This window comes from Artemia sp. Qi Xiang Cuo, chromosome 19 (genome assembly GCF_049724085.1).
Source record: "Artemia sp. Qi Xiang Cuo chromosome 19, ASM4972408v1, whole genome shotgun sequence".
NCBI lineage: Eukaryota > Metazoa > Arthropoda > Branchiopoda > Anostraca > Artemiidae > Artemia > Artemia sp. Qi Xiang Cuo.
Genome location: NC_142812.1, coordinates 18,949,379 through 18,971,896, shown reverse-complemented (window position 1 = coordinate 18,971,896; position 22,518 = coordinate 18,949,379). Strand labels below are relative to the sequence as shown.

The 22,518-nt window shown below is 35.0% G+C and overlaps 1 protein-coding gene across 1 annotated transcript; it reads right to left on the bottom strand.

Moving 5' to 3' along the window:
- Positions 1 to 1,873: 1,873 nt before the first annotated feature.
- LOC148940576 (putative ATP-dependent RNA helicase DDX23) lies at positions 1,874 to 20,727 on the bottom strand. The gene is made up of 2 exons (XM_089104719.1): positions 20,546 to 20,727; positions 1,874 to 4,153 (listed from the first exon to the last, which is right to left on the bottom strand). The coding sequence occupies exons 1-2, from the start codon at positions 20,611 to 20,613 to the stop codon at positions 1,918 to 1,920; spliced, it is 2,304 nt and encodes a 767-aa protein (XP_088960845.1). The 5' UTR covers positions 20,614 to 20,727; the 3' UTR covers positions 1,874 to 1,917.
- Positions 20,728 to 22,518: the final 1,791 nt, after the last annotated feature.

The window sequence follows — 22,518 nt, the reverse complement described above, 5'->3', positions numbered from 1 at the left end:
TCCATTTGGCCCAGACTTACGGTTTTAAGTTTTAACTCGTCCAGAATTTTTTTTCGTCTCTTTAAGTTTAGCCAAATAATTTGAGTGATTCGTTTTGCAGGTTGTATCCTCTTCACCCAAAAGTTTCACGTATAAGTTTCAAACCTATTGATATTTTTTTACGCTACTTTTTGTGGGCCTATGCCCTAAAACTTTTTTTTTTATGAGGGCTACCTTGGCCCAGGAACTCCCGGATTTTAGTTTCAAGTCGTCCGAAAAAAATTTTTATTGGCTCAGAAAAATATAGCAAAAAAGGGGGCTGGTTGTCCTCTGATCCTTTCGACCCTTAAAAAGGACATAAGAACTTTCAATCTTCGATTGAATGAGCACTTTTATAAGTTTCTAGAACCATCAGTTCCATGTAAAGGGCTCGAAAAAATAAAAATAACATATTGTAGACACATGTCTCTTTCTTCAGCCGAACTAGCATCTAAGTCACCATGACTCAGAGGCTACCATGTTGCCTCTGACTTAGATGCTAGTTCACCAATTGCTATTATAACACATAAAAATATAATGGATTTGACTCTATCAGTAACAACATCAATATGACTTCACGTACTATGCATCGACAATTTGCTAATGATAGTTAGGTCTTTTTGAAGGACACACTTCTATTAGTCTATCCCTCTTTGTACCACATGTGGCCCATTTCTGAAACACGCGACATATCTCCACTATATATAGTAAATTTGAGCCACGCCCCACGTCTGCACCAGATGGCACACTTCGACCACGCGTGGTACGAACCCCCTGGTCTTCATGATTTTTCAAATTAGGCAAACCCTTGGGGCTACTCACTTACCACGATTTGGTGTACATCTCAGAGTACCACCTGTGTCAACACGCCTGGCACACTTCCTTCGCATATGACACAATCATGCCACACGTGGCACTGTTCGGAAACACTTCTACCACGCTTAGAACGCACCACCTGGTGTACATGATCTCGGAAAGTTGATAGCCCTCGTTCATGAAGCAGTCTCTTTGCTTAAGTCCAACAATGAAAACGGACGTTTCACATCTGTTACGATCCAAAAGAAGCTTCAGTTTAAATGTGTGCAAGACTTAGATATAATTAAACAATGTTAGAAGTCGGAAAACAATAAGAAATGTGTTGAATTCGACCATCAAATTTTGGACAATTTTAGTTCGGTTGCTACCTTCTATGGAAATTAGCACGGTGACTTTTTTTAATAGAGAATAAATAGGGTCATACTAAATCCCTTGGTAATCAAAATTTCAACTATTTCAATATTCTTAGCTTCAAAAGGTACATTTCCTGTCATTCCCCACTTTTTCTCACTTGAACAAATTGATAACAGAGAAACTTTCGTAGACTATCCAGGTAAAAGACAAACTTAAAAAACGCATCAAAAATTTAAGGGGAGGGGAGGTCAAGCCTGGTAACGCTCGCCCCCCCCCTGGATAAGGCCTTGCCTGTAAGCATAGTCTATATTTAAGCTTATGAAAGAAAGATAATAATAACATAATGTATGAGCATCTCTACCGCCCAAGGATTGGTAAAACGTAACCAAAATCAAAAAAAGATTTCCCAGTCACTTTTCTTTGCCGTTTATTTTGTTTATTTACTTCATTTGTTAAGTAATTTACGTGTCTGCAGGTGGTATCGAATTGATTAGTTGATAAGTTTCTTCACAATTCGTCATGCTTATATATGATCCAAATAACCCCTTAACCAGTTTCCCTTTAAAAAAAAATACCTAAGACGGCACAAACTTAGTCAGTTAGAGTAAATATTCTGTGACATTCATCTGAAGCAAAAAAACAAAACACTTATTATGCTTCTATGCAGAAGTTCAGCATGTAAATAAAAACGAATTTAATAGCAATTAAATACATTTACAGAAAAAAAAACTAAGCAAATATTTTTTCCTCTCTTCGTTTTTTTGTCATTACTGTTCCAGGTTTATGCTGTGCCTCTGGATGATTTGCTAACTCTGGTGGACATTGTGACACAGGACTTGATAACAACAGCTGCTTCAAGTCATAAAATAATGGACTGTCATCTTTGGTAAGAAAGGAAATAGCAACACCAGTTTTTCCAGCACGACCTGTTCGACCAATACGATGGGTATAATCCTCAATCGACTTGGCCATGTCATAGTTAATAACCAATGACACATCCTTAATGTCAATACCTCTACCAGCAACATCAGTGGCAACCAAAATATCTTTACCACCACCCTTCAAGCTTGCTAAAGCGAATTCTCTTTGTTCCTGACCTTTGCCACCATGTAACGTAGTTGCATTATGACCCATCTTTTCAAGACCCTTAGCCAGAATATCTGCTCCCTTTTTTTGATTGACGAATATAAGAATAGGAGGTACAATTCCTCTGTTGAGGATATCAAGTAATCTTTTACGTTTTTCGTTTTCTGATACCATGTAAACAAGCTGCTCAACACGCTCGACAGGTTTGCCTATAGAGCCAATATAAACAATAGCTGGTCGACGAAGGTATGTCCTGGCAAGGCGTTCGACAGCAGGGGGCATTGTCGCTGTAAACATGACAGTTTGTCTATACTTCTTTTTTGATTGAAAGTTAGCTCTTAATAATTCCATATCTTCTGCTTCGTCAGTATCAGGTTTTTGGTTTGTGGCAGGCATATGCTCTAGAATTTTCTGCACATCAGGCTCAAAACCCATATCAATCATTCTGTCAGCTTCGTCAAGTACAATATATGTACAACGAGACAACACTAGATATCGATTTTCAAGGACGTCAATCAGACGGCCCGGCGTAGCAATAACTATTTCACAGCCAAGACGAAGGCGAAAACCTTGCTCTTCTCGAGACAACCCACCAATAACAGCTACGGTTCTCATACCAAGAGGGGTAGCAAACTTTATGCACTCTTCTTCAATTTGCTGAGCTAACTCACGGGTGGGAGCCATAATGATAGCATAGGGTCCTTCATCAGCTTGCTCAAAGCGTTCAATCTTAGGGAGTGACTGAATCCAAACAAAAAGAGGAAACAAAAATGCTAATGTTTTACCAGAGCCAGTTTCAGCTACACCAATAATGTCGCGATTCTGCAAGCCAATGGGTATTGCTTGCCTCTGAATAGGAGTTGGCTCAAGATACCCAGCTTTATCTACTATTTCCATAAGTTCTTGGGGTAAACCTGCCTCTTTCCACGTACGAAGAGGATTTGGTATTTTGCCCCCTTTAAGCGAAATATTATAGTCTTCACGAAATATACGCCAATCCCTTTCTGTCATTTCGTCCAGCTCTTTTTCTGACCAATGTCTGTCATCCCACTTTTGCTTATCTTCCTTGTGTTTTTCTTTACCAAGACGAACAGTTTCTTGGCTCTTCTCTTCATCAGTCCGTCTTTTTTCGAGCAGCTCACCATAAAATTTTGTATGCTCTTTTTTCTGTAGTTTAATATCAAGACCAGCAAGATGACCTCGGCCAAAAAATTGTATCTGGTGTTTTTCCTTATAAATTGGATTATAGTCAACAGATGTATCTTCATTAGCGTCCCAATCGAAAACAAACTTCCGCTCATTTAGGCGACGCATTCGACGGCGTCTCTTTGCACCACCTAAATATCTTTCTTTTATAGCTTCCATTTCCTTTTCTTTATCTTTGTCGTCACCAAGCTTTAGGTCTCTTTCCCGATCATGTCTACTCTCACGGTCTCTATCTCGACCTCTGTCGCGGTCACGATCTCTTTCTCGATCTCTATCGCGTTCCCGATATCTTTCTGGCTCACGATATCGTTCCTGTTCACGATGTCGTTCAGGTTCCCGTTCAGCCTCTCTTTCATTGTGACCCCCGTGCATAAATAAAAGCCTCTTCTTTCTTTCTTCATCTTGAAGCCTTCGCATTTCTTCTGTTTGTTGTTGACGTCTTTTTAAAGCCTCTGCTTCGCGTTCAGCTTTCGATAAAAATTTTGGTTTGCTTGCTGCTTCTTCTTCTGCCTTTTTCTTAGCAATCAGTTCTTCCAATGAAAATGGCTCTTTTCTTTTGTTATCTAATGAAAGCTTCTCGTCTTCTTCCTCTTCTACCTTGGTAACATCCTTCAGAACCCTGTCATTTTTGGACACCCTTTCAGCCTTTGGGCTACGAGACCTGGATCGGCTCCTGAAAAAAAAAAACCAGCTATATAACGCGTGAAAAATTTATTTATCGATTTTATTAATACTAAAGATATTTATCGTCTATTATTTTGTAGTTTTTCTTTCTCTCGATATTATTAAAATTAGATTCCTAATTAACCTTGATAGCAGGCCAATGTAAAGGTTATTATTTAAATTGTTTTTTATGATTCATATATTCAGTTCCAACCACTATTCTCATTATTTCTACTCTCTCTCTCTCTTTTATTTTTTTTCAAATAATTCCCTTTTGAAAAAGCCAACCAATAGAGAAATGCAAATCGTGACACGCCTTAAGCACTTTTAGATTATATCTCACTTTCCATATGAAAATGCTCCTTTTTAATATCTCCAAAAATTTGGCAATGTGGCGAGAGAGTCATCATACACCTTAAACACTTTTAGACTTTAGATACATTAAAGGATCACCCTATATTGTCCATTGTAAAAAAAAAAATTCAACTGATCGGGTGGTCTTGCCATATCTGGAGAGCTTAGATAAGAGATCAGAACAAACAAAAAACTAAAAGCAGACAACTACTTTTTTCAGAAGTTTTAGAAAAACCATATCTTCTCCTGTTTTGTGCTGTAGATAGGGATATTCAGTGTTAATGAAACTTACATCCTGGATTTTTTTTTATTTGACAGAGCAGTATTTTCTTTTTAAAGTTAAGAAAGAGGCAGTCTCTAAAAATACTCTTGCATACCTGCTATAAAACGCTCAAAATCAGCTCAAAGGAAATATAATATGGTAGCTTTTGGAGTTCCCTGTGGTACTACCTGCTTCGATCGAAGACCTTGCTGACACAGGAAACATAAAACTTGACACTCTTTTCAATCAAATTTCATAGGCAAGCCACAGATTCACAATAGCTCTCGATAGTAGCTAGTCTGATGGGAGAGTTAACAAATAAACCATTTGTCTTTGAGACGGTCAGCTGGCACTGATGCCTGCCAAATGATTTTAAGGTTTTGAACCCTCTTAAGTAACCAAAAAGACCGCATTCCTATGACACTTCTCAGTTCTTGGGAGGGTCTTTAAACCCGGCCTTCAGAAGGGAAGGAAAGCATGTGTGTACTTCATCGTTTGAACAATATATAATGACTGCTCATCAAGATCTGATGACAGTGGTCAAGTATGATCCTGAAACGTGGGTACTCCAAAAAAAGGAAAAGAATTTGTCAGATGTTCTCCAAAGAAATTACGGATTCTTTTGGGTGCCCGTCAGAATGACCGTATTTCGAACAGTAAGTTATGCGAATAACGCGGTTCTATCCCGCTTTCTAGAGCTATAATGAGAAAGGTTGAGATAGCTAGGATGCACTCGGAAGATGAACAAAGAGATTGCCACGTGAAAAGCAGGTCTTCACCAGTTGGGGTGGAACAAGGTCGTAAGGAAGGATTTAATAGAAAGTGGAACTTTTTGGAAGGATGTAAAGAGGGAGGCTTTGAATAGATTGGGATGGAAGAGGAGCATGCGCAGCTGTGTTAAAAGCTGCGTGTAGCTGTGTTAAAAGCTGCGTCAATTTCAGAAGTTTTTGACCGAATAAATAAATCTAAAAAGTCCACTAGTATAGAAAATCTTTTTAAGGGGTCGCCACGTGAATTTAATATAGCCTATAATATATGAACTACTATAAGAACTTGAAATTTGGACGGATATTAGTGCAAGATCTCAGGAATTTTGATTTCTGATTTCTTATGCAAATTGACATAATTCAAGCAAAAACAATGAATACAAAACAGATTCAGTCTCATTGTATTGCCTTAGTTTCAAGAATGGATTTTTTGTTAATTATTTGTTGCGATGTGTAGCATTTTCTTATATATTTCACAATTCCTGAAGATGGTGATAAAAATGGCGGACTCACAAACTAATTTGCAGACCTCGACATCGTCGAGGGCAAACGTTTTTCTGCGAATTTTCTCAAGTATGGCCATCAATCCAAAGATATGTTGTTTTTTTTTGTTATTCTTAATCCGAGCATAAAAATTGAGCCGTAGAGTCGGATTTAAAGTAGGTGATATAATCGAATCTTTTAGAGCCACTTTGAAGCAAAATTTGTAAATTTATGAATTTGCAAAACATAGGTGACCAAAATTACATCCAATTTATAAATCATTGCTCGTCTATGTACTCCAGAAACAAAATGCTAAATTCTCTAATTTTTTTATTCAACCTCCCATATCTCCCCCCCCCCTAAAAAAAATACCGTTTCATGTAAGTTTGAACAATAGTCCATATTCTGAAAACTAACAATCAGAGCATGAAAAGTTAGTTTCTTTTAATTGCTGATATATCTTAGAGAGCTGACAGTAAACCGGACTGTAGGGGTTGAAGATACTTGAAGAGATACCTGACTTGAAGATATAACGAAATTGTAAATATAAAATTTTTTATACAATTCCTGTGGGAAAAATCTAGCATATCTTCGTCTACTTTTTGGACGACCCACATGAAAGAACTATATTTGACAACTGTCATTGACGTGGCTTCTGGTGTCCTAATCTTACTCAACAAGTTATCTTCCTATTCTTTAGGGTTTTGTTTTCAGCTGTGGAAAATCAATTAACAATTGTAGAAGAGAGTGTCATTACCACTACTATGGTAGCTAAGTTTATGCTTGTATTAATATTATACAAGGTTAATATGGAAAAAAAACTACTCGGTTTTCACTGGCTAACATCAACTTTTAAAATAGGCTATAAAAAAAAAATCCCACAAAAAATGTTCACATAAAGGGTATTGAACATTTGAAAGTAATAGTAAGCTTGCAACGAAATTACAGTTTAAGTAGGGTTTCAGTAATTGTCCAAAGACCAAACTAAGTAATAGTAAAAAAAGGGCGCAAGCCCCTTCAATTTCCAATCGAATGAGCCCTTTTCGAATTTTCTACGACTACTCCTTCGATACGAAGTGCCCTGGTCTAAAATAAAAAAAAAACAATAATAAATAATACATTGTGCCAACATCGTTCTTTATTTAGGCAGCGCTATTGTGCTGCCTATGATAAACTTAGCAGTAATTTTATGAATTTATTTTGAATGCTACCAAAGTGAAAATAAGAAGCTTTTAAAATTTTTAGAAAATAAACAAAATGAACAAAATTATTGATGATAAATAAATGAATGAAATCAGAAAAATATTACTGAAAAATAATATCACTGCTGCCATAATGGCGCTACAGACCCTCCCCCCTATAATGGGGACAGATTTAGCCCTAGCCTTCATTTGAAAATTTCCTGATTTTTGTGTTTGCCTTTTTGTTTTTGCTTATTTCTAACCAGCAGTTGATCTAATTCTAAAACAAGAAGAAAATCATTATAATTTCTGTACAAAGTATTAATTAAAAAAAACTTTCCGAAAAATAAGTTTTTCAATGAAAAGTAAAGGCCATTTTAAACTTAAGCTTAGGAGATACAAATACCTGTTAAAATTCAAACTCAAAACGACCAGAAATTACTATTAAAGAATAAATTAACCCCAAAACGAACAGAAATTAAATAAACAATCATAGCAAAAAACATACAACAAGTAATATGAAAATCAAGCTTAAAACGAAAACAAATATTTTGCTATTAAAGTATAAACGACACTTAAAACGAACAGAAATTAAATAAACAATCAATGCGAACAACCATACAATATATATTAATGTAAATGAATAAATAAATCTTAAAACGAGTGAAACTTAAATTTAATATGCAAATCAAGTTTGAATCAAATAAAAATAACAACAAACAAGAGTTTGGGTATCGTCTCACTGCAGAAGCCTAAAACCTACTGCGTCATTGACGCTTTACTGAAAACAATTCTTTGAAAAATTTTCACTTTTGTAACTTTAAGAAATCAAAAATTAATTAAGATTTTAGGGAATAAATATCAGCATATGTATATTAAATTGGCAATGCATATTATTTTCAGCAAACTCATTTGAATTTTTTTTTCAGTAAAATAAAAATTATATTCTCGCTTTTAGAAAGAATATGTGAACCCTACTCATATTAATTTATGGTCGTTTTGAGTTTGACCCTAATATTTATTTTAATTTTTGTTCGTTTTGGGTTTCATTTATTCAATGATATTGATTTGGGGTAGCTGTATGTTTGGTAGATTATATGATAGTCCGGACGCCAGGTGTTGAAAATGTGAACCATACCACGACGGAATGGGGCTGCTAAGAGAATTAGCCTACCCTCAACCCCCTAAATTGACCATGCGGATTCAAAAATACCAATGGCACTTGCTTGCGAGGGGTGGAATACTCCGAAACTTGACATTTTATTATATTTTGGTGTTTCATGCAAGAAAATGCATGTTCCACAAAGTTTGAGGTGCAGTTTTCCGCTCAAATAGAAATGCCTAGAAGCCATAGAATGTTTTCATAACAAACTAACACGATTAGTTACAAAAAATGGCGGAGTTAAAAAAAATGGCAAAACTATATGAGTCTTGAACAGTCTTGGAAACTATAAACAAAATCAAATTCAATATTAGATATATAATGATATTAATTTTTGAAAGATCCATCAGTTCAAGATTTTTTTTCACTGTAATTTTTATTTTCATTTTCAATGCTGTAAGAACTGGAAAATAATAAATTTGTAATATAGGAGTAATTCGTTTTCAGTGAAGCACCAATGACGCAGAAGGCTTTAGGTTTTTACAGTTAAAGAAGGGGGCAGTATCCAAATTTTGCTTGTAGTGAAACTATAATTGTCTTGACCAATCTTGAAAAGAACTAATAAATTAAACTGCAAATATGATGCATAATGATATTAATTTCTAAAAGCTCATCAGTTCAAAATTTTACTGTAATTTTAATATTTATTTTCAATATTAAGTACAAAAGAAAACATTTGTAATATAATTCGTTTTCAGTAAAACGCCAATGACGCAGTAGCTTTTAGAGTTTTGCAGTGAGACGATACCCAAACTCTTGTTTGTAGTTATTTCTATTCGATTCAAACTTGATTTGCATATTCAATTTAAGTTTCACTCGTTTTAAGATTTATTTATTCATTTGAATTAACATATATTGTATGGTTGTTCGCATTGGTTTTTTATTTAATTTCTGTTCGTTTTAAGTTTCATTTATACTTTAATAGCAAAATATTTGTTTTCGTTTTAAGCTTGATTTTTATATTACTTGTTGTATGTTTTTTGCTATGATTGTTTATTTAATTTCTGTTCGTTTTGAGGTTCATTTATTCTTTAATAGTAATTTCTGGTTGTTTTGAGTTTGAATTTTAAAATATATTTTTATATCCTGAGCTTAATTTTAAAATGGCCTTTAATTTTAATTTAAAAACTTATTTTTCGGAAAGTTTTTTTTAATTAATTTTTGTTCGTTTTTGATTGCAAAAAGTTTCAAGTGTTTATGGCATGGGGAGGGAGGTGCTTACTGTCCGATTATTCTTGACTTTAAAAAACGGATCTATAACTTTGTATTTAAATCGAATGAAGCTTTTTTCAAAGTCTATACGATTACCTCTTTGATAAAAACCTTATATATGAACAATAGACAGCTTGCATAACTTGTGGACAGCGATTGACAACAATGAATAGATTGAAAAAAACAGCTCCAATAAGGGGGTTTAGACCATTTCACTTGCTGACACAAAGGGATCACGACTGTTTGGAATTGACCTTAATAGGAATTTGTGTGCCAAAGCAATTTTGCATCTATCACAGAGTATGTATTTTAACCTTATAATCAGATAATTATAATAGATTTCCTCTGAGTTCTTCCCATACAAAACCCCTTCCCGTAAGTTATAAACCCCCCTTAATAAGTTATGCCCCAGGGCATAACTTGCAACGCCTACCCATGGGCCCTGGTGGGCTGTGTCGACACCGGAGTGTTTTGTTATCAGAACTTTGAACTATTTTAACAAAATGTCTATCTAAAAAAAATTTTCTGATGCGTTTAGGGCGTGGAGGAGGAGGGGTGGGGCACGTTGCCCTCCCATCTCTTTTGACTCTTAAAAAGTGAACAAGAACTTTCAATTTCCAATCAAATGAGCCCTCTCTAAAGTTTATACAAGTATCTCTTCCACAAGGAATAATATGAAGGATTCGGAGAATCCTTAAATTACAACCCTTGCCCTGAGGGCTTTGGGGGAGTTGTAATCCTCAAAGACCTAATTTCCAGTACTTAAAACTACGTTTAATAAAATAGCTGTCTTAAAATATTGATTGGAAGTGTTTGGGGAAAAGGTGGGTGTGAGAGGGGGGCTAGTTGCCCTCAAATCACTTTCGACTATTACAAAGGGCACTAGCCCTCGGAATTTCCAATCGAATGAGCCTTTTTTGAAGTTTCTACGACACCGCCTTCTATAAAAACCTTATATGCCCCCAGGGCATAACTTAAAACCCTTACCCTGAGGGTTGTGGGGGATTGTCCTCCTCAAAAACATATTTTATATATGGAAATCAAATACGCTGAACTAAATGACTATCTAACAATTTAAATCGGTCGTGGTTAGGGGACTGATGAGCGTGGGGGGGGGGCTAGTTGCCCTCAAATCACATTAGACTATTACAAAGGGCACAATCCCGATTACTTTCCAATCGAAAGAACTTGTTTTGAAGTTTTTAAGACGACATCTTCTATATAAACCTTATATGCCCCCAGGGCATAACTTAAAACTCTTGCCCTGAGGGTTGTGGGGTAGTGTCCTCCTCAAAAACATATTTTCTATCTGGAAATCAGCTACACTGAACAAAATAGCTATCTCAAAAATTTGATTAAATGTGTTTGGGGAAAGGATGGGGGTGGGGGGGGGGCTAGGTACCCACCAATCGCTTCCGACTATTATCCCTTTAATCAAAAGGCAGTAGTCCTTCAATTTTCAATGGAATGAGCCTGTTTTGAAGTTTCTACGACAACGCCTTCTATAAAAACCTTATATGCCCCCAGGGCATAACTTAAAACCCTTGCCCCGAGGGTTGTGGGGGATTGTCCTCCTCAAAAATATATTTACAATCTGGAATTCAACTATACTGAACAAAAATGGCTATCTCAAAATTTTGATTGGATGTGTTTGGGGTAATGATGGGCGTGGGGGGGGGGCTAGTTGCCCTTCAATCATTTTTGACTATTAAAAAGGGCACTAGAACTCTCGATTTTCAATGGAATGAGCCCCTTTTAAAGTTACTACGACGACCCCTTCCATATGAAGTGCCTCTGGTAAAAGAAAAAAAATAAATAAATAATAATAATAAAACATTGGAGCCGTTTGGCCTTTACTATAGTCAACGCTACAGCGTTGCCTCTGATAAAGCTATATTCGACCCCATCACAAGTGATGGTGCAAATTTCACAGCACTGATAATTATATTTGGAAGGAGCATTGAGTCAATTTTATTCCATTTGTTTATTTACAATTTCCTTTGAATTTTGTTGATTGAAGCAATGTGTAATTTATCTCCTTTTCTTTCAATTTATTGAAGGAAATCAACCTGAAAATTCTGGACTTAAAAATGCACACATGAACTACCAAAAGTATTTAATAAAATGGGAGCATCCTAAGAATTATAAAATGTTAAATTTATCAGATTTTTTCCCGATAAATTGATGTACATGGAATATGTGAATTATCAAGTTAGATTTCAATTACTCTGAATTAAGTGGGTATTGGGATTCAGTGGGGTACATACTTAAAGGGTATTTTAACAAGCAGACAGGGCAAACTGTCACTTCAGGGGTCTAAATGGAATTAGCAACAATAGCAATTAGTTCATTTGGAAAGAATATTAAAAGGCACATTCATTGGTGTGCTTATCTTCTACCTAACAGAATAAAAACAAATCGAAAATTTATCCTTTTGGAACATGAGGAGCTTCTTGACATCTTGGAAACTAGGTTTCTTATGAGGATGAAACTTTAAGAAATGCTTCCAAACCCTTAACTATGCCAGGAAGTCATTTGAAGTATTGACCTCCATGCCTTTCATCTCTAAAGGGCACTAATTTTTATTAATTTTCCCTCACGTCATGTTACAAAAATAAAAATTTTAGAACCAAATCTTCATTTAGAACTGAATGGGACATTTAGTCTTAGAAAATAAAACCATAAGAAACTAACCATAAAATAAAAAGCAAAGTATTACTTTGAGGGCTCAAAATCAAATTTGCAAAGATAGTATATTTGGAACACAGTAGAGATATTTGACAGTCCAATCATGCTAAAAAGTAACCTTTGTTTTTTTTTTAACTGGTGGAATAGCCCTATCCATGAAAATACCAAACGTCTATTTAAGACCTGTTTGTCATGAAATTCTTAATGAGTTTTCAGAAAATTGAAGGACATCAAAAGAATTGTACTTGTGTTATAAGAAGAATATAAAGTAATGCTTGTTGTTATTATTATTGTAAATACTGTGCCACGAAATTGCAAATTACATAAAACTTCTCATCAAAAAGCTTTTTTTATGACTCATTAAGTTAACCCTAACGATTCTTTCCATTATCTTTCCAGTTTCGGGTTACGTGCAAGTTAGGCATAAAACATGGAATGTTTCAGAATTGTGTTAAGATTATTTACCATGATTTAATCATTCAAGTTACCAAGTTTATTGTCAGTTGCTAATAAAACTTTCTTTTGTCCACGGCATGTTTGGAGTCAGAGGGAGGGGGGCATATGGCCCCTCACTAGATTCAACAATGGCCTTGCTTGCATAATTTGCTATAGCTTCATTACTAAGCTTTAATATGACATAGCAAAAGACTTTTGCTGATGCTAAAACAAATGATTTTAGCAATGCATCTTTCTAGAATTTTCTTTTTTGGAAAGGGAGGGGGGTTGATTTTTTGCTTTTTTTATTCTTTACATTGAATTTTTGTTTTAGCTGTCTTGGCAAACTTTCCTTGCTCAAAGCAAGCTTGCCTTGCTCAATTTGTCCATTATGCTTAAAAATTAAATATTACTTTAAAATTAAATCAAAATGCACTGTGTGTATGCTGGCTGCCATCAAGACATCTCAGCAGTATCCCAAGAACAACTGAGGGTATTAAGTTCAAACTTTGATACTTTTATTACTACTTCTGCTCTTAAAATCAAATTCCCATTTTTGGGAATGGTATTAATTTTTATTTTCCAGGTCAACTAGAGGAGGTATAAAACTAAATTAAATACTATTATTTGTGTTAAAATTTTCAATAGGGTCTATGTTGTTAAAAGCTGTAGAAAAACTTTCTCCAGCATACAAATAGATTATAAATTCTTAAAGAAAAAATCAAGAAGATTTAAACTATTATTTTCTTTTTCCAAAGACCAAAAAGACTATGTCAATACAACACAAACAGAAATTTTTTTTTTTTTAAATTACATAAAATAAGAATTTCAAAGAAAAGTAAAGAACTCTATTAAACAAAAAATGAGCCAAACTAGAATCAAATACTACCAAGAAACCAAATACTACCAAGAAACCAAATACTACCAAAGAAACTACCAAGTGTAAAACTACCACAAATCAACATCAATAAATAAATGAAACCCAACACAAACAGAAATTACAATAAATAACTGAGCCAAACTCAAAACAAGCAAAAACTAACATGAATAGGGTTCACAATCCCTAGCCTATTCCTCCTCAAGGAAAGAACATAATTTGCACTATACAGAAAAAAATTAAGTGTTTTCACTTTTATAGCTTTAATAAATCAAAAATTATTAAGATTTTAAGGAATAAATATTAGCATATGTATATTAAAACTGACAAAGCACATTCATTTGTATTTATTTTAAGCAAAGTGCAAATTATGTATTTTCCTTAGAGCCATGAACTGAATGTCCAAATTAGATATCTCAGTAGGAATTTTGCAAAACAAAAGAAAGTGGAATTTTCAACTTATCAGCATTTGTAAGAATCTTCCAGAAGGGTACAACTATAGAAGATGTGGAGGAGAACAACAGTTGTACACCATTGACAGATAACAGCGATTGAAAAACGTGCAGCAGACTATAGACTATAGGAGCATATGAAGCTAATATGTTGCATTTGATGTGTTCTGTTAGGAGATGAGGAACGTAAGAAATTGTAATTCCAATGGGAATACCCGGACAAACAATTTGGTCATACATGTAGTTGTTTGAATTTCCAACACAATTTAATCAGGAAGTGGGCTTTTCCAGTTAAAAAGCACTACATTAGACTTTTCAGCATTGAATTCAAGACCAGATTTAAATATGGTGTTTGGAGTTTTGAATTTTTCAGAAATTTTCATCCAAAGTTTGGTTAAGGTTAAAAATGTCATCAACATAAGTGACTAAGAAGATAATGAGCCTAGGAAGTATGCAAGACATCTGACACTGGTCTTAAGCTTTGAGGACATAATTATTGAAATAACAAGGTGAGGCAATGGTACCTAACCTAGCTCCTTTATTAACTGGTACAGCTCTAACCAGTGGCCTTGCCATTTCATCTTTCTTAAGAGGGATTTTAAGTTGGACATGCAGCTTGGTATATATATCCCTTTGAGACTTGATGATAGCCAGGTTTACTCATCTTTTAGCAACACTTAAAGCATGAGCAGGTGGATTAGGGAGTCAAAAGTGAGGCAAACATCATGACTTGCCAAGGTGAGTGAACTACCTGACCAAGAAGCAACAAGCAAAGCATTAGCAACAACCCCAAAAGTATTTGCACATCTAATACCATGTTGAAAGCCAAATTGACCTGAAGGCATGTAACATTTTTCTTTAATCTGTTTTATGAACAGTAGTTCATAAAGCTTGCACAAACTGGTTGTTACAGTTATGGGTCTGAAAGATGTGTATTGATTTGAGGTTTTTAGTTTTTTTTTTAGAATACAATAAATATCTCCTGCACAGAAGGTTGATGAAATCAAATCTTATGTAAAAATTGTCTGCAGTAGCAATGTGAGATGTTCTAAAAGTGCACACCATCATTTTTCTTATGTAAAGCATGAATTCTATCTATGCCTTGCAACATCTTTGGCTTAAGGTGCATAATAGGATCAGCCACAGACATTATAGATACTGAATAATCAGAGTCAATGCATGCGAAAATTGTTCATGCTCTTCAACATGTTTGTGTTCAAGTTAGGGGCCTGCTGGAGAGAATTTGGCCTCATAGAAAGAAAAAAAATCCATTAAAGGAACATCAGCAGTGGAAAGGGAGGAAGTTTTGGGTCTCCTTAGACAGAGCCATAACCAAATGAAATGAGGGTTATTATTATTTTTTTTTTTTTTTTTTTTTGTGCTGTCTGTTTTGTTATTTGCTTGAAGTGATTCAAAAGTTCTTTGGCAAACTTCTTCTTTCTTGCACTTGCAATCCAGATGGGATTAAAAGGTCAGGACAGTGTTCAGTTATAGACAATTAATATTGTGTGCAGGTTATTTTTTAGTTAAAATAGCAGAGGAATGAAAATAATTCAAAACCACACTTGTTTGTATTTTAAAACTCCAAAGCATTGTTTTGAGCTAACAGAAATAAATGAGAGAAATCAATAAGGAAGAAGATTGGTCTTGGTAAAAAAAAAAACAAGCTAAAGTGATCTTAGAGAGACAAGATATTTATTTAAATAGCAATCACTATCACAAGCTCACAAAGGGTCAAACTAGGAGTCAACAAATCATATGATTACATGAAAACTAAAAAAAGGCAAAACCAACAATAAAAAAGAAAAAATCACAATGAATAATACAATTGCTGCTGGCTTAGGTTGTTTCCAAAAAAAAAAAAAAAATCAGTATGTAAGACATGTATACACAATTGGGATTGGTCATTGGTCCAGAAAAGATTGGTCATTCATTGAGAATGCAGATGCACCTGAATCATGGAGTAAAGTGAAAGAAATTCTAGTATCATCTTGTGACAAGCATAGAACAATTACATGGATCCATAAGCCAAGAACTCTTCCTTTTCTCACTTGTGATATTAAACTGGCAATCAAAAAAGAAAAAGCAGTGGAAGAAATATAAAGATATGCCAACACAGGCCAATTATGATAGATTTAAGCAACTCTGTAATAAGGCTAGACAGCTTTCACAAAACTTACAAGAAAGTATGAAGAAGCAATTCCAGATGCTTCCAAATCAAATCCCAAGAAATTTTGGAGGTATGGTTCCCTGAAAAAAAAAACAGTGAGACACTCAGTAACTGAGCTTTCTGTTGAGGGATCATCTATTACCAGCCCTAAAGACATAGGTGAGACACTGAACAATCAGTTCCAAAAAGTCTTCACTGCCCCAGATACAGATCCACTTTCAAACCAACCTAAGTATACAGTTGATAAACCAATGTCACCAATTACTGTCAGTAAAGATGATGTTGAGGCTAGGTTGAAAAATCTGAATCAGAACAAATCTGTAGGGCCTGACAGAATACACCCTTGGACATTAATGGAAATTCATGCAGAATTAGCCTTGCCTCTTGCAGCACTTTTCGAAAAATTTCTGGATACAAAGACAGTGCCTCAGGACTGGCAGAATGCTAATATAGCCCTTATCCATAAAGGTGGCAGCCAATTAGACCCATCAAATTTCTGCCCTATTAGCATTACATCTGTTGTTGGGAAAATTCTGGAAGGAATAGTAAATACTTCCATTGTCAGACACCTCACCTCCAACAATCTTATTACACAGAGTCAGCATGGATTAAGATCAGGATGATTCATTGATATAAATCTGATAGATGCATACAATTTTGTCACAGAGCTCCTAGATAGAGGAATCCCAGTAGACCTCATTCTCCTAGATTTTGCCAAAGCATTTGACAAAGTATGTCATCATCAAGTACAGGCAAAATTAATTGCAAATGCAGTAAGCCAGGAGGCTGTTGAGTGGGTGATGGTTTCCTGAAATATAGAAGGCAGAGAGTAAAGGTGCATGGAGAAAAGTATTTTCCTCAGATAGCACTGAAGTGGAAAGTGGAGTCCCACAGGGAACAATCCTTGGTCCAACTTTATTCAACATCTATATCAACAATACCCCACAATCTGTCATAAATAAAATGAACCTGTATAATGATGATTTGAAAATCATCAGCCCTGCAAAAACAACCAAAGAGCAAGCCTTATTACAAGCTGACCTAAACAAACTCTCTGATTGGGCTAGAATTCAACATTAAGAAATGCAGGACAATTGCTTTTGGCAGAAAGAATGTGAGGGGTCAGTATCACATGTGTGGAATAGATGGTGTTTGGCAAATGATTGATTTCCTCCCACACTAAAAAAGACCTGGGTATACTTATGGATGATGAATTGAAATTTGACTAACATGCTCAGTAAGTTGCCTCCAAAGTGCTCTAGACCCTAGGAATTGTAAAAAGAATGTTCTACAGTAGGTCATCAAAGCTGATGTCAAAGCTACACAAAGGACTTGTTTGACTAAAACTGGAATTTGGTATGTGTATGGCAACCCTGTTAAATTAAGGTGAAATGAAAAAACTAGAGAGTGTTCAAAGTCAAGCAACTAAATCAATAGAGGGTTGTAAAAGCCTGGACTATCCATACCACCTGGAGGAGTTACAAATTCCTATCCTCTCCTATTGATGGAAGCATGATGATGTCATCATGGCATACAAAATACTGCATACTCAGTCCTTGCAACAGAATATGCTTGAACTTGACCAGTCAACTAGTACCAGAGGACACACCAAGAGGAATGCAAACAAGTTGTACTGCAACAACTTCTTCCCAAATAGAGTAATAGGGCTTAGGAACTCCCTAGGCAAAGGAGCAGTTTCAGCCCCTAGTGTGGAGGCCTTCAAGGGAGCTATGGACAAAGATTGGTTGTCCAAGCTATGGCAACAAGGATGGGATGCAGCCAACATATTGGTTATCTTGATTAACCAGCACCAACAGGATAATTTCTTATTTGATGGACAATGCAATTCAAGGTAATTTAAGGTAATAATCATTTGTGAATCAATAACTTAAATGTTACAAATCTAGGCATACCATGATCTTAATAGCAATGTCACTAAATTGGTTAGTACAAAATCTGGTATAAGCCTAGAATTGGGACTGTTGAGAAGGAAACATGTAAATAAACAATTCTTACTTCATAATATACAGAAAAGCCTAATTATAGTTAATACATTTAGACTGCAGTTTAATTCTGGACAAGCTACTTTTTGTTAACTTGGAGAGGGGTTAGGTTAGGAAAATGAAACTTCTAAGATATGAATCCAGGGCCAAGAATATACTCTAGGAAGTCATTGCCAAGCTTCTATGTCAACCATTTCTGATTTCTAAATCTTAGAAATTGGCCTACTTGACAGGTCTATCCAACAGGCTACCTAGTGGAATTTTTGACAAAGCAATATTTTACCTTAGTTTTTGGTTTAAGTTTCTTTTTCTCTAGTTTAACCTTGAACACAATTCCTGTTATTTAAGTTGTGAAGCTGAAAACAGTTTTCTTGTACTTCATTTAAGCAGATCTATTTTACAAGGTTTCACTTTTATAACACAAATACTTTTTAAGGTCATTCAAGGTCAGTAGCCTCTAGAGGTAGAAGAAGTGGGGGTAGGTACTTTGAATATCTTCCTAGGACATATTTTGGTCTGTAGATCTATCCCTAAAAGCTTCTTTTTTCTAATCTAAGCCCTTCCAAAGATAGTAAAAGTAGGCTAGCTTGTCTAGAGTTGTACCTTAGGCTGCAATTCCACAACACTTTACTCCAAACACCCTTCCAATAATGTGCAAATATGTATCCCAATTCATACATTTTGCCATGTGTCACTCTTGTTTCAACCCATCTATCCTTAAATTGAATCAACACTAATATTGGCTTTGCTATTGAAAAGTTGAAGATTTTATGATAGTAAACCCAAGTGAATAGACACAATCAGTCCCTTAAAGTAGGCTCAATCACTCTTCCTAAATCTGATTCACTCAACTATTTGGGTCATCAATAAGAGCAAAACACACTCTGGTTATTAATGAGTTGAAAAAGGAACTTTGCAAAACATATGATTTGCTAGCAAAAGTTAAAAGGCAATTTGCCAAATATACATTAGGAAAAGCTCTACAACTCTATGTTTGCACTGCATGTGCTTTTTTTTAACTCCATTATGGACACTTTTTTTGCCAACAGAAAAGAAACAAATAAGGGTTTAATTTTACCAGTTTGCTAAATTCTTTATTAGAATGCCTCTATGGTTCTGTAACTCACACATTTGTAAAAAAAAATACCATGTCTTTCATATATCTGAGAAGATGGAAGAATTATCAGCTTGATTTGAAGACCATTGTAAGAAAATATCAGATTTCCTGCTTAACCATTTTCTTTATAAAGTGTAATAGATATTTAGTCCCTGGTCTGAACAGTGTAAGGAGAAGAAAGCCCCAAGATTGCCATGTTGTCATGATGATACTATTGATCAATAGCAACAAAAAGCCTCTAATGTCTCATCTCATTGTTTTTTTTATGTATATTTTATGACCCAAAGGATTTATTCTGTGAGGCATATGATTTATTTGCCATTCAAAGATCAATATAAGAAATTATTAGTTTCTGTTTAACCTTAATTATATATAGTTGGGTAGATTGATACATCTAGTATTTAAGTGTTGAATTAAGGGTCAATATCTACCAAATCATATTATTGAGTTAGGAATAAAGTGAATACACCATTTGATGCCTTTTTTTATGCTGAGTACAAATATAATAAGCATTTCTATTGGAAATGAATTTCAGCCCACCCCCCCCCCCCCCCAGCCTATATAGGCTATACCTAACCTAACCCTGAATTGGCATATATAGGGGGGGCTGAAATTCATTTCCAATAGAAATGCTTATTATATTTGTAATCAGCATAAAAAAAGGCATTGAATGGTGTATTCACTTTATTCCTAACTCAATAATATGATTTGGTAGATATTGACCGAAATAAGTTTCCACTTATTTGTCTAATTTTTATTATATAGACTAGGCCTATGTTGGTACTGTATAATTGTTAACTAGGCTATTTGTGTTTCATTTCTTTCCTTTATTTTTCTCTCTGTTTGTAGCCTACTTCTCTAGGCCTAGTGCATCTTTGATGTATCAAAAGAGGACAAAATAAATTATTATTATTACTGCTAATCAGTCTAACATCAATAAACAGAAAAACAAAATTTGGTCTAGGCCTATATATTTGCATATTATGGGAGGAGAGAGGGGGGGATTGTGGTGGATACAATGTGTTAATTGGGTTACAATTATTCTAAACATTGTTTTTTTAAGCATGTTTCCTTCCCAAAATCCCAAATTCTAGGCTTCTACCAAAGTAACTGGCGAATTAGTAGAATCCATCCCCCCCTAAATACTTGGCTAGGGACACCTGTGCTCTAGACTAGCCTACCTTATCTTTAGGCCTAGTCCTCATAAATATAAAAAGTTTAGCATATAAATTAGGTTACCGTGATCTTTTTCTACGGAGTCTATCTGGACTGCGGTATCTTAGGCTAGTATGTCTGTCTCTGTCCATATTCACTTCATTCAAAATTTGATGTAGGATATGGTCAATCAATCAAATGGTCTGTCAATGGTCTTCTGTCAATGGTCTGTCAAATGGTTAAATGGTCTCCTCTCAAATTGCAAAATATCGTTTGTTTCTTCTGCAAATCAGCAACCAGCTGCCTTTTTTATAGTGGCCTCTATAATTTGCAAGTACTCTTTCATAAGATTAATTAAAAAACCCTTTTCCACAAAATAAGTTTTTCAAAGAAAAGTAAAGAACTCCACCAAATAGAAAATGAGCAAAAAAAAATCAAATAATCTGCCAAGCGTGAAACTACCATAAATAAGCATCCATAAAATAAATGAAACCCAAAACGAACAGAAATTAGAATAAATAACCCAGTCAAACTCAAAACGAGCAGAAATTAGCATAAGTTGGGCTCAAAACCCTTATGCCTCCCCGAGGCCAGAACATAATTTGCACTTTACTAAAAAAAATATATTTTTTTTTACTTTTATAACTTTAATAAATCAAATAATATTAACATTTTGATTATTAAATATCAGTATATGTATATTAAACTGACAATGCACATTCATTTGTATTTTTTAAGCAAAGTGCAAATTTGGTTCTGGCCTTGGGAAGGCATAGAGATTTTGAGCCCAAATTATGCTAATTTCTGCTCGTTTTGAGTTTGACTCGGTTATTTATTGTAATTTCTGTTCAATCACTCATTGAACAGAAGGATGTTCAATCACCCTTCAGTCACTTTCGACTATTAAAAGGGCACTAAACTTTTTAATTGAATGATCCCTTTTTGATGTTTTTACAACATCGCTTTCTATAAAAACCTTACATGCTCTCAGGGCATAACTTACAACCCTTACCCTGAGGGTTGGGGGGGGATGGGTTGTCATCCTGAAAGACCTAATTTCCAAAAGTTTCAACTACGTTCAATAAAATGGCTATCTAAAAATTTTGATTGGATATTTTTAGGGAAAAGGTTGGTGTTAGAGGGGTGTTAGTTATCCTCGAATCACTTTTGACTATTAAAAAGGGCAATTTCAATTTCCAATTAAATGAGCCCTTTTGAAGTTTCTAGGACAACGCTTTCAATAAAAAACCTTATATGCCCTTAGGGAATAACTTACAACACTTGCCCTGAGGGCTTGGGGGGGGGGTTGTCATCCTCAAAAACCTAATTGTACCGTGAGTAAAATGCGATATATTTAAAATACCAAAATAAAGTTCCTTCTTTCTAAAGATAATTCCGACTTCCTCTAATTAAGTTTAAATCTAGTTTCAAAAAGAAAGGAAAGTCCTTAATCAGCAAAGAGAAAAATTGCAGTTATCCTCAGACAAAGAACGGCGCTATCCAAGCTTTGGATTTTGCTAAGATAGTGGGCAAAAAAAGATGCTACACATAATATTTCTAAGGAAGTTTAAATTATAAGAGCCGTGTGAACGTTTGAATCATCAGAAATATTTAAACCAATTTATTGGACGAAGGGTTCACATCCTTGGGCCACTTCAGCCAATTGTGAGCCAGTTCTTAGAGCGCAGGACAAAAAACTACGTTTGATAGTGGGATAAAAGTGCTTTTTGGAAGTATTCGTAAATCAGATTCAGGATCATTTAGACAGAATTATTTCGGCGTTCGAGCCTTGTGATTCTATCATTATTGTTATCTCAGTCACCGTTGTTGTCATTTGAAGTGACCCACAGCTGTTCACCTAAATATGTAAGTCTCAATTAATCTATTGCTTTTTACCTGTGTTTTTTTCATTTTATATGTCTGTATCTAGTCTAACGACAGGTAATTAGTTCGCATATCTCCAAAGTACGGTCCCAGGGAATCTGATTTCCAGATAGCTCGAGGAGAAGAGGTCACATTTATATGGCTACACATTTTATTTTCTCTCAACAATTGAG

What these genes read in the sequence shown, in the direction of transcription:
- LOC148940576 (XM_089104719.1), bottom strand. Translation starts at nt 20,613, where the DNA reads ATGGACAGAGACAGACATACTAGCCTAAGATACCGCAGTCCAGATAGA. An exon ending in CTCCGTAGAAAAAGATCACG is followed by an intron (nt 4,154 to 20,545) that starts GTAACCTAATTT and finishes TTTTTTTTTCAG; the next exon opens with GAGCCGATCCAGGTCTCGTA.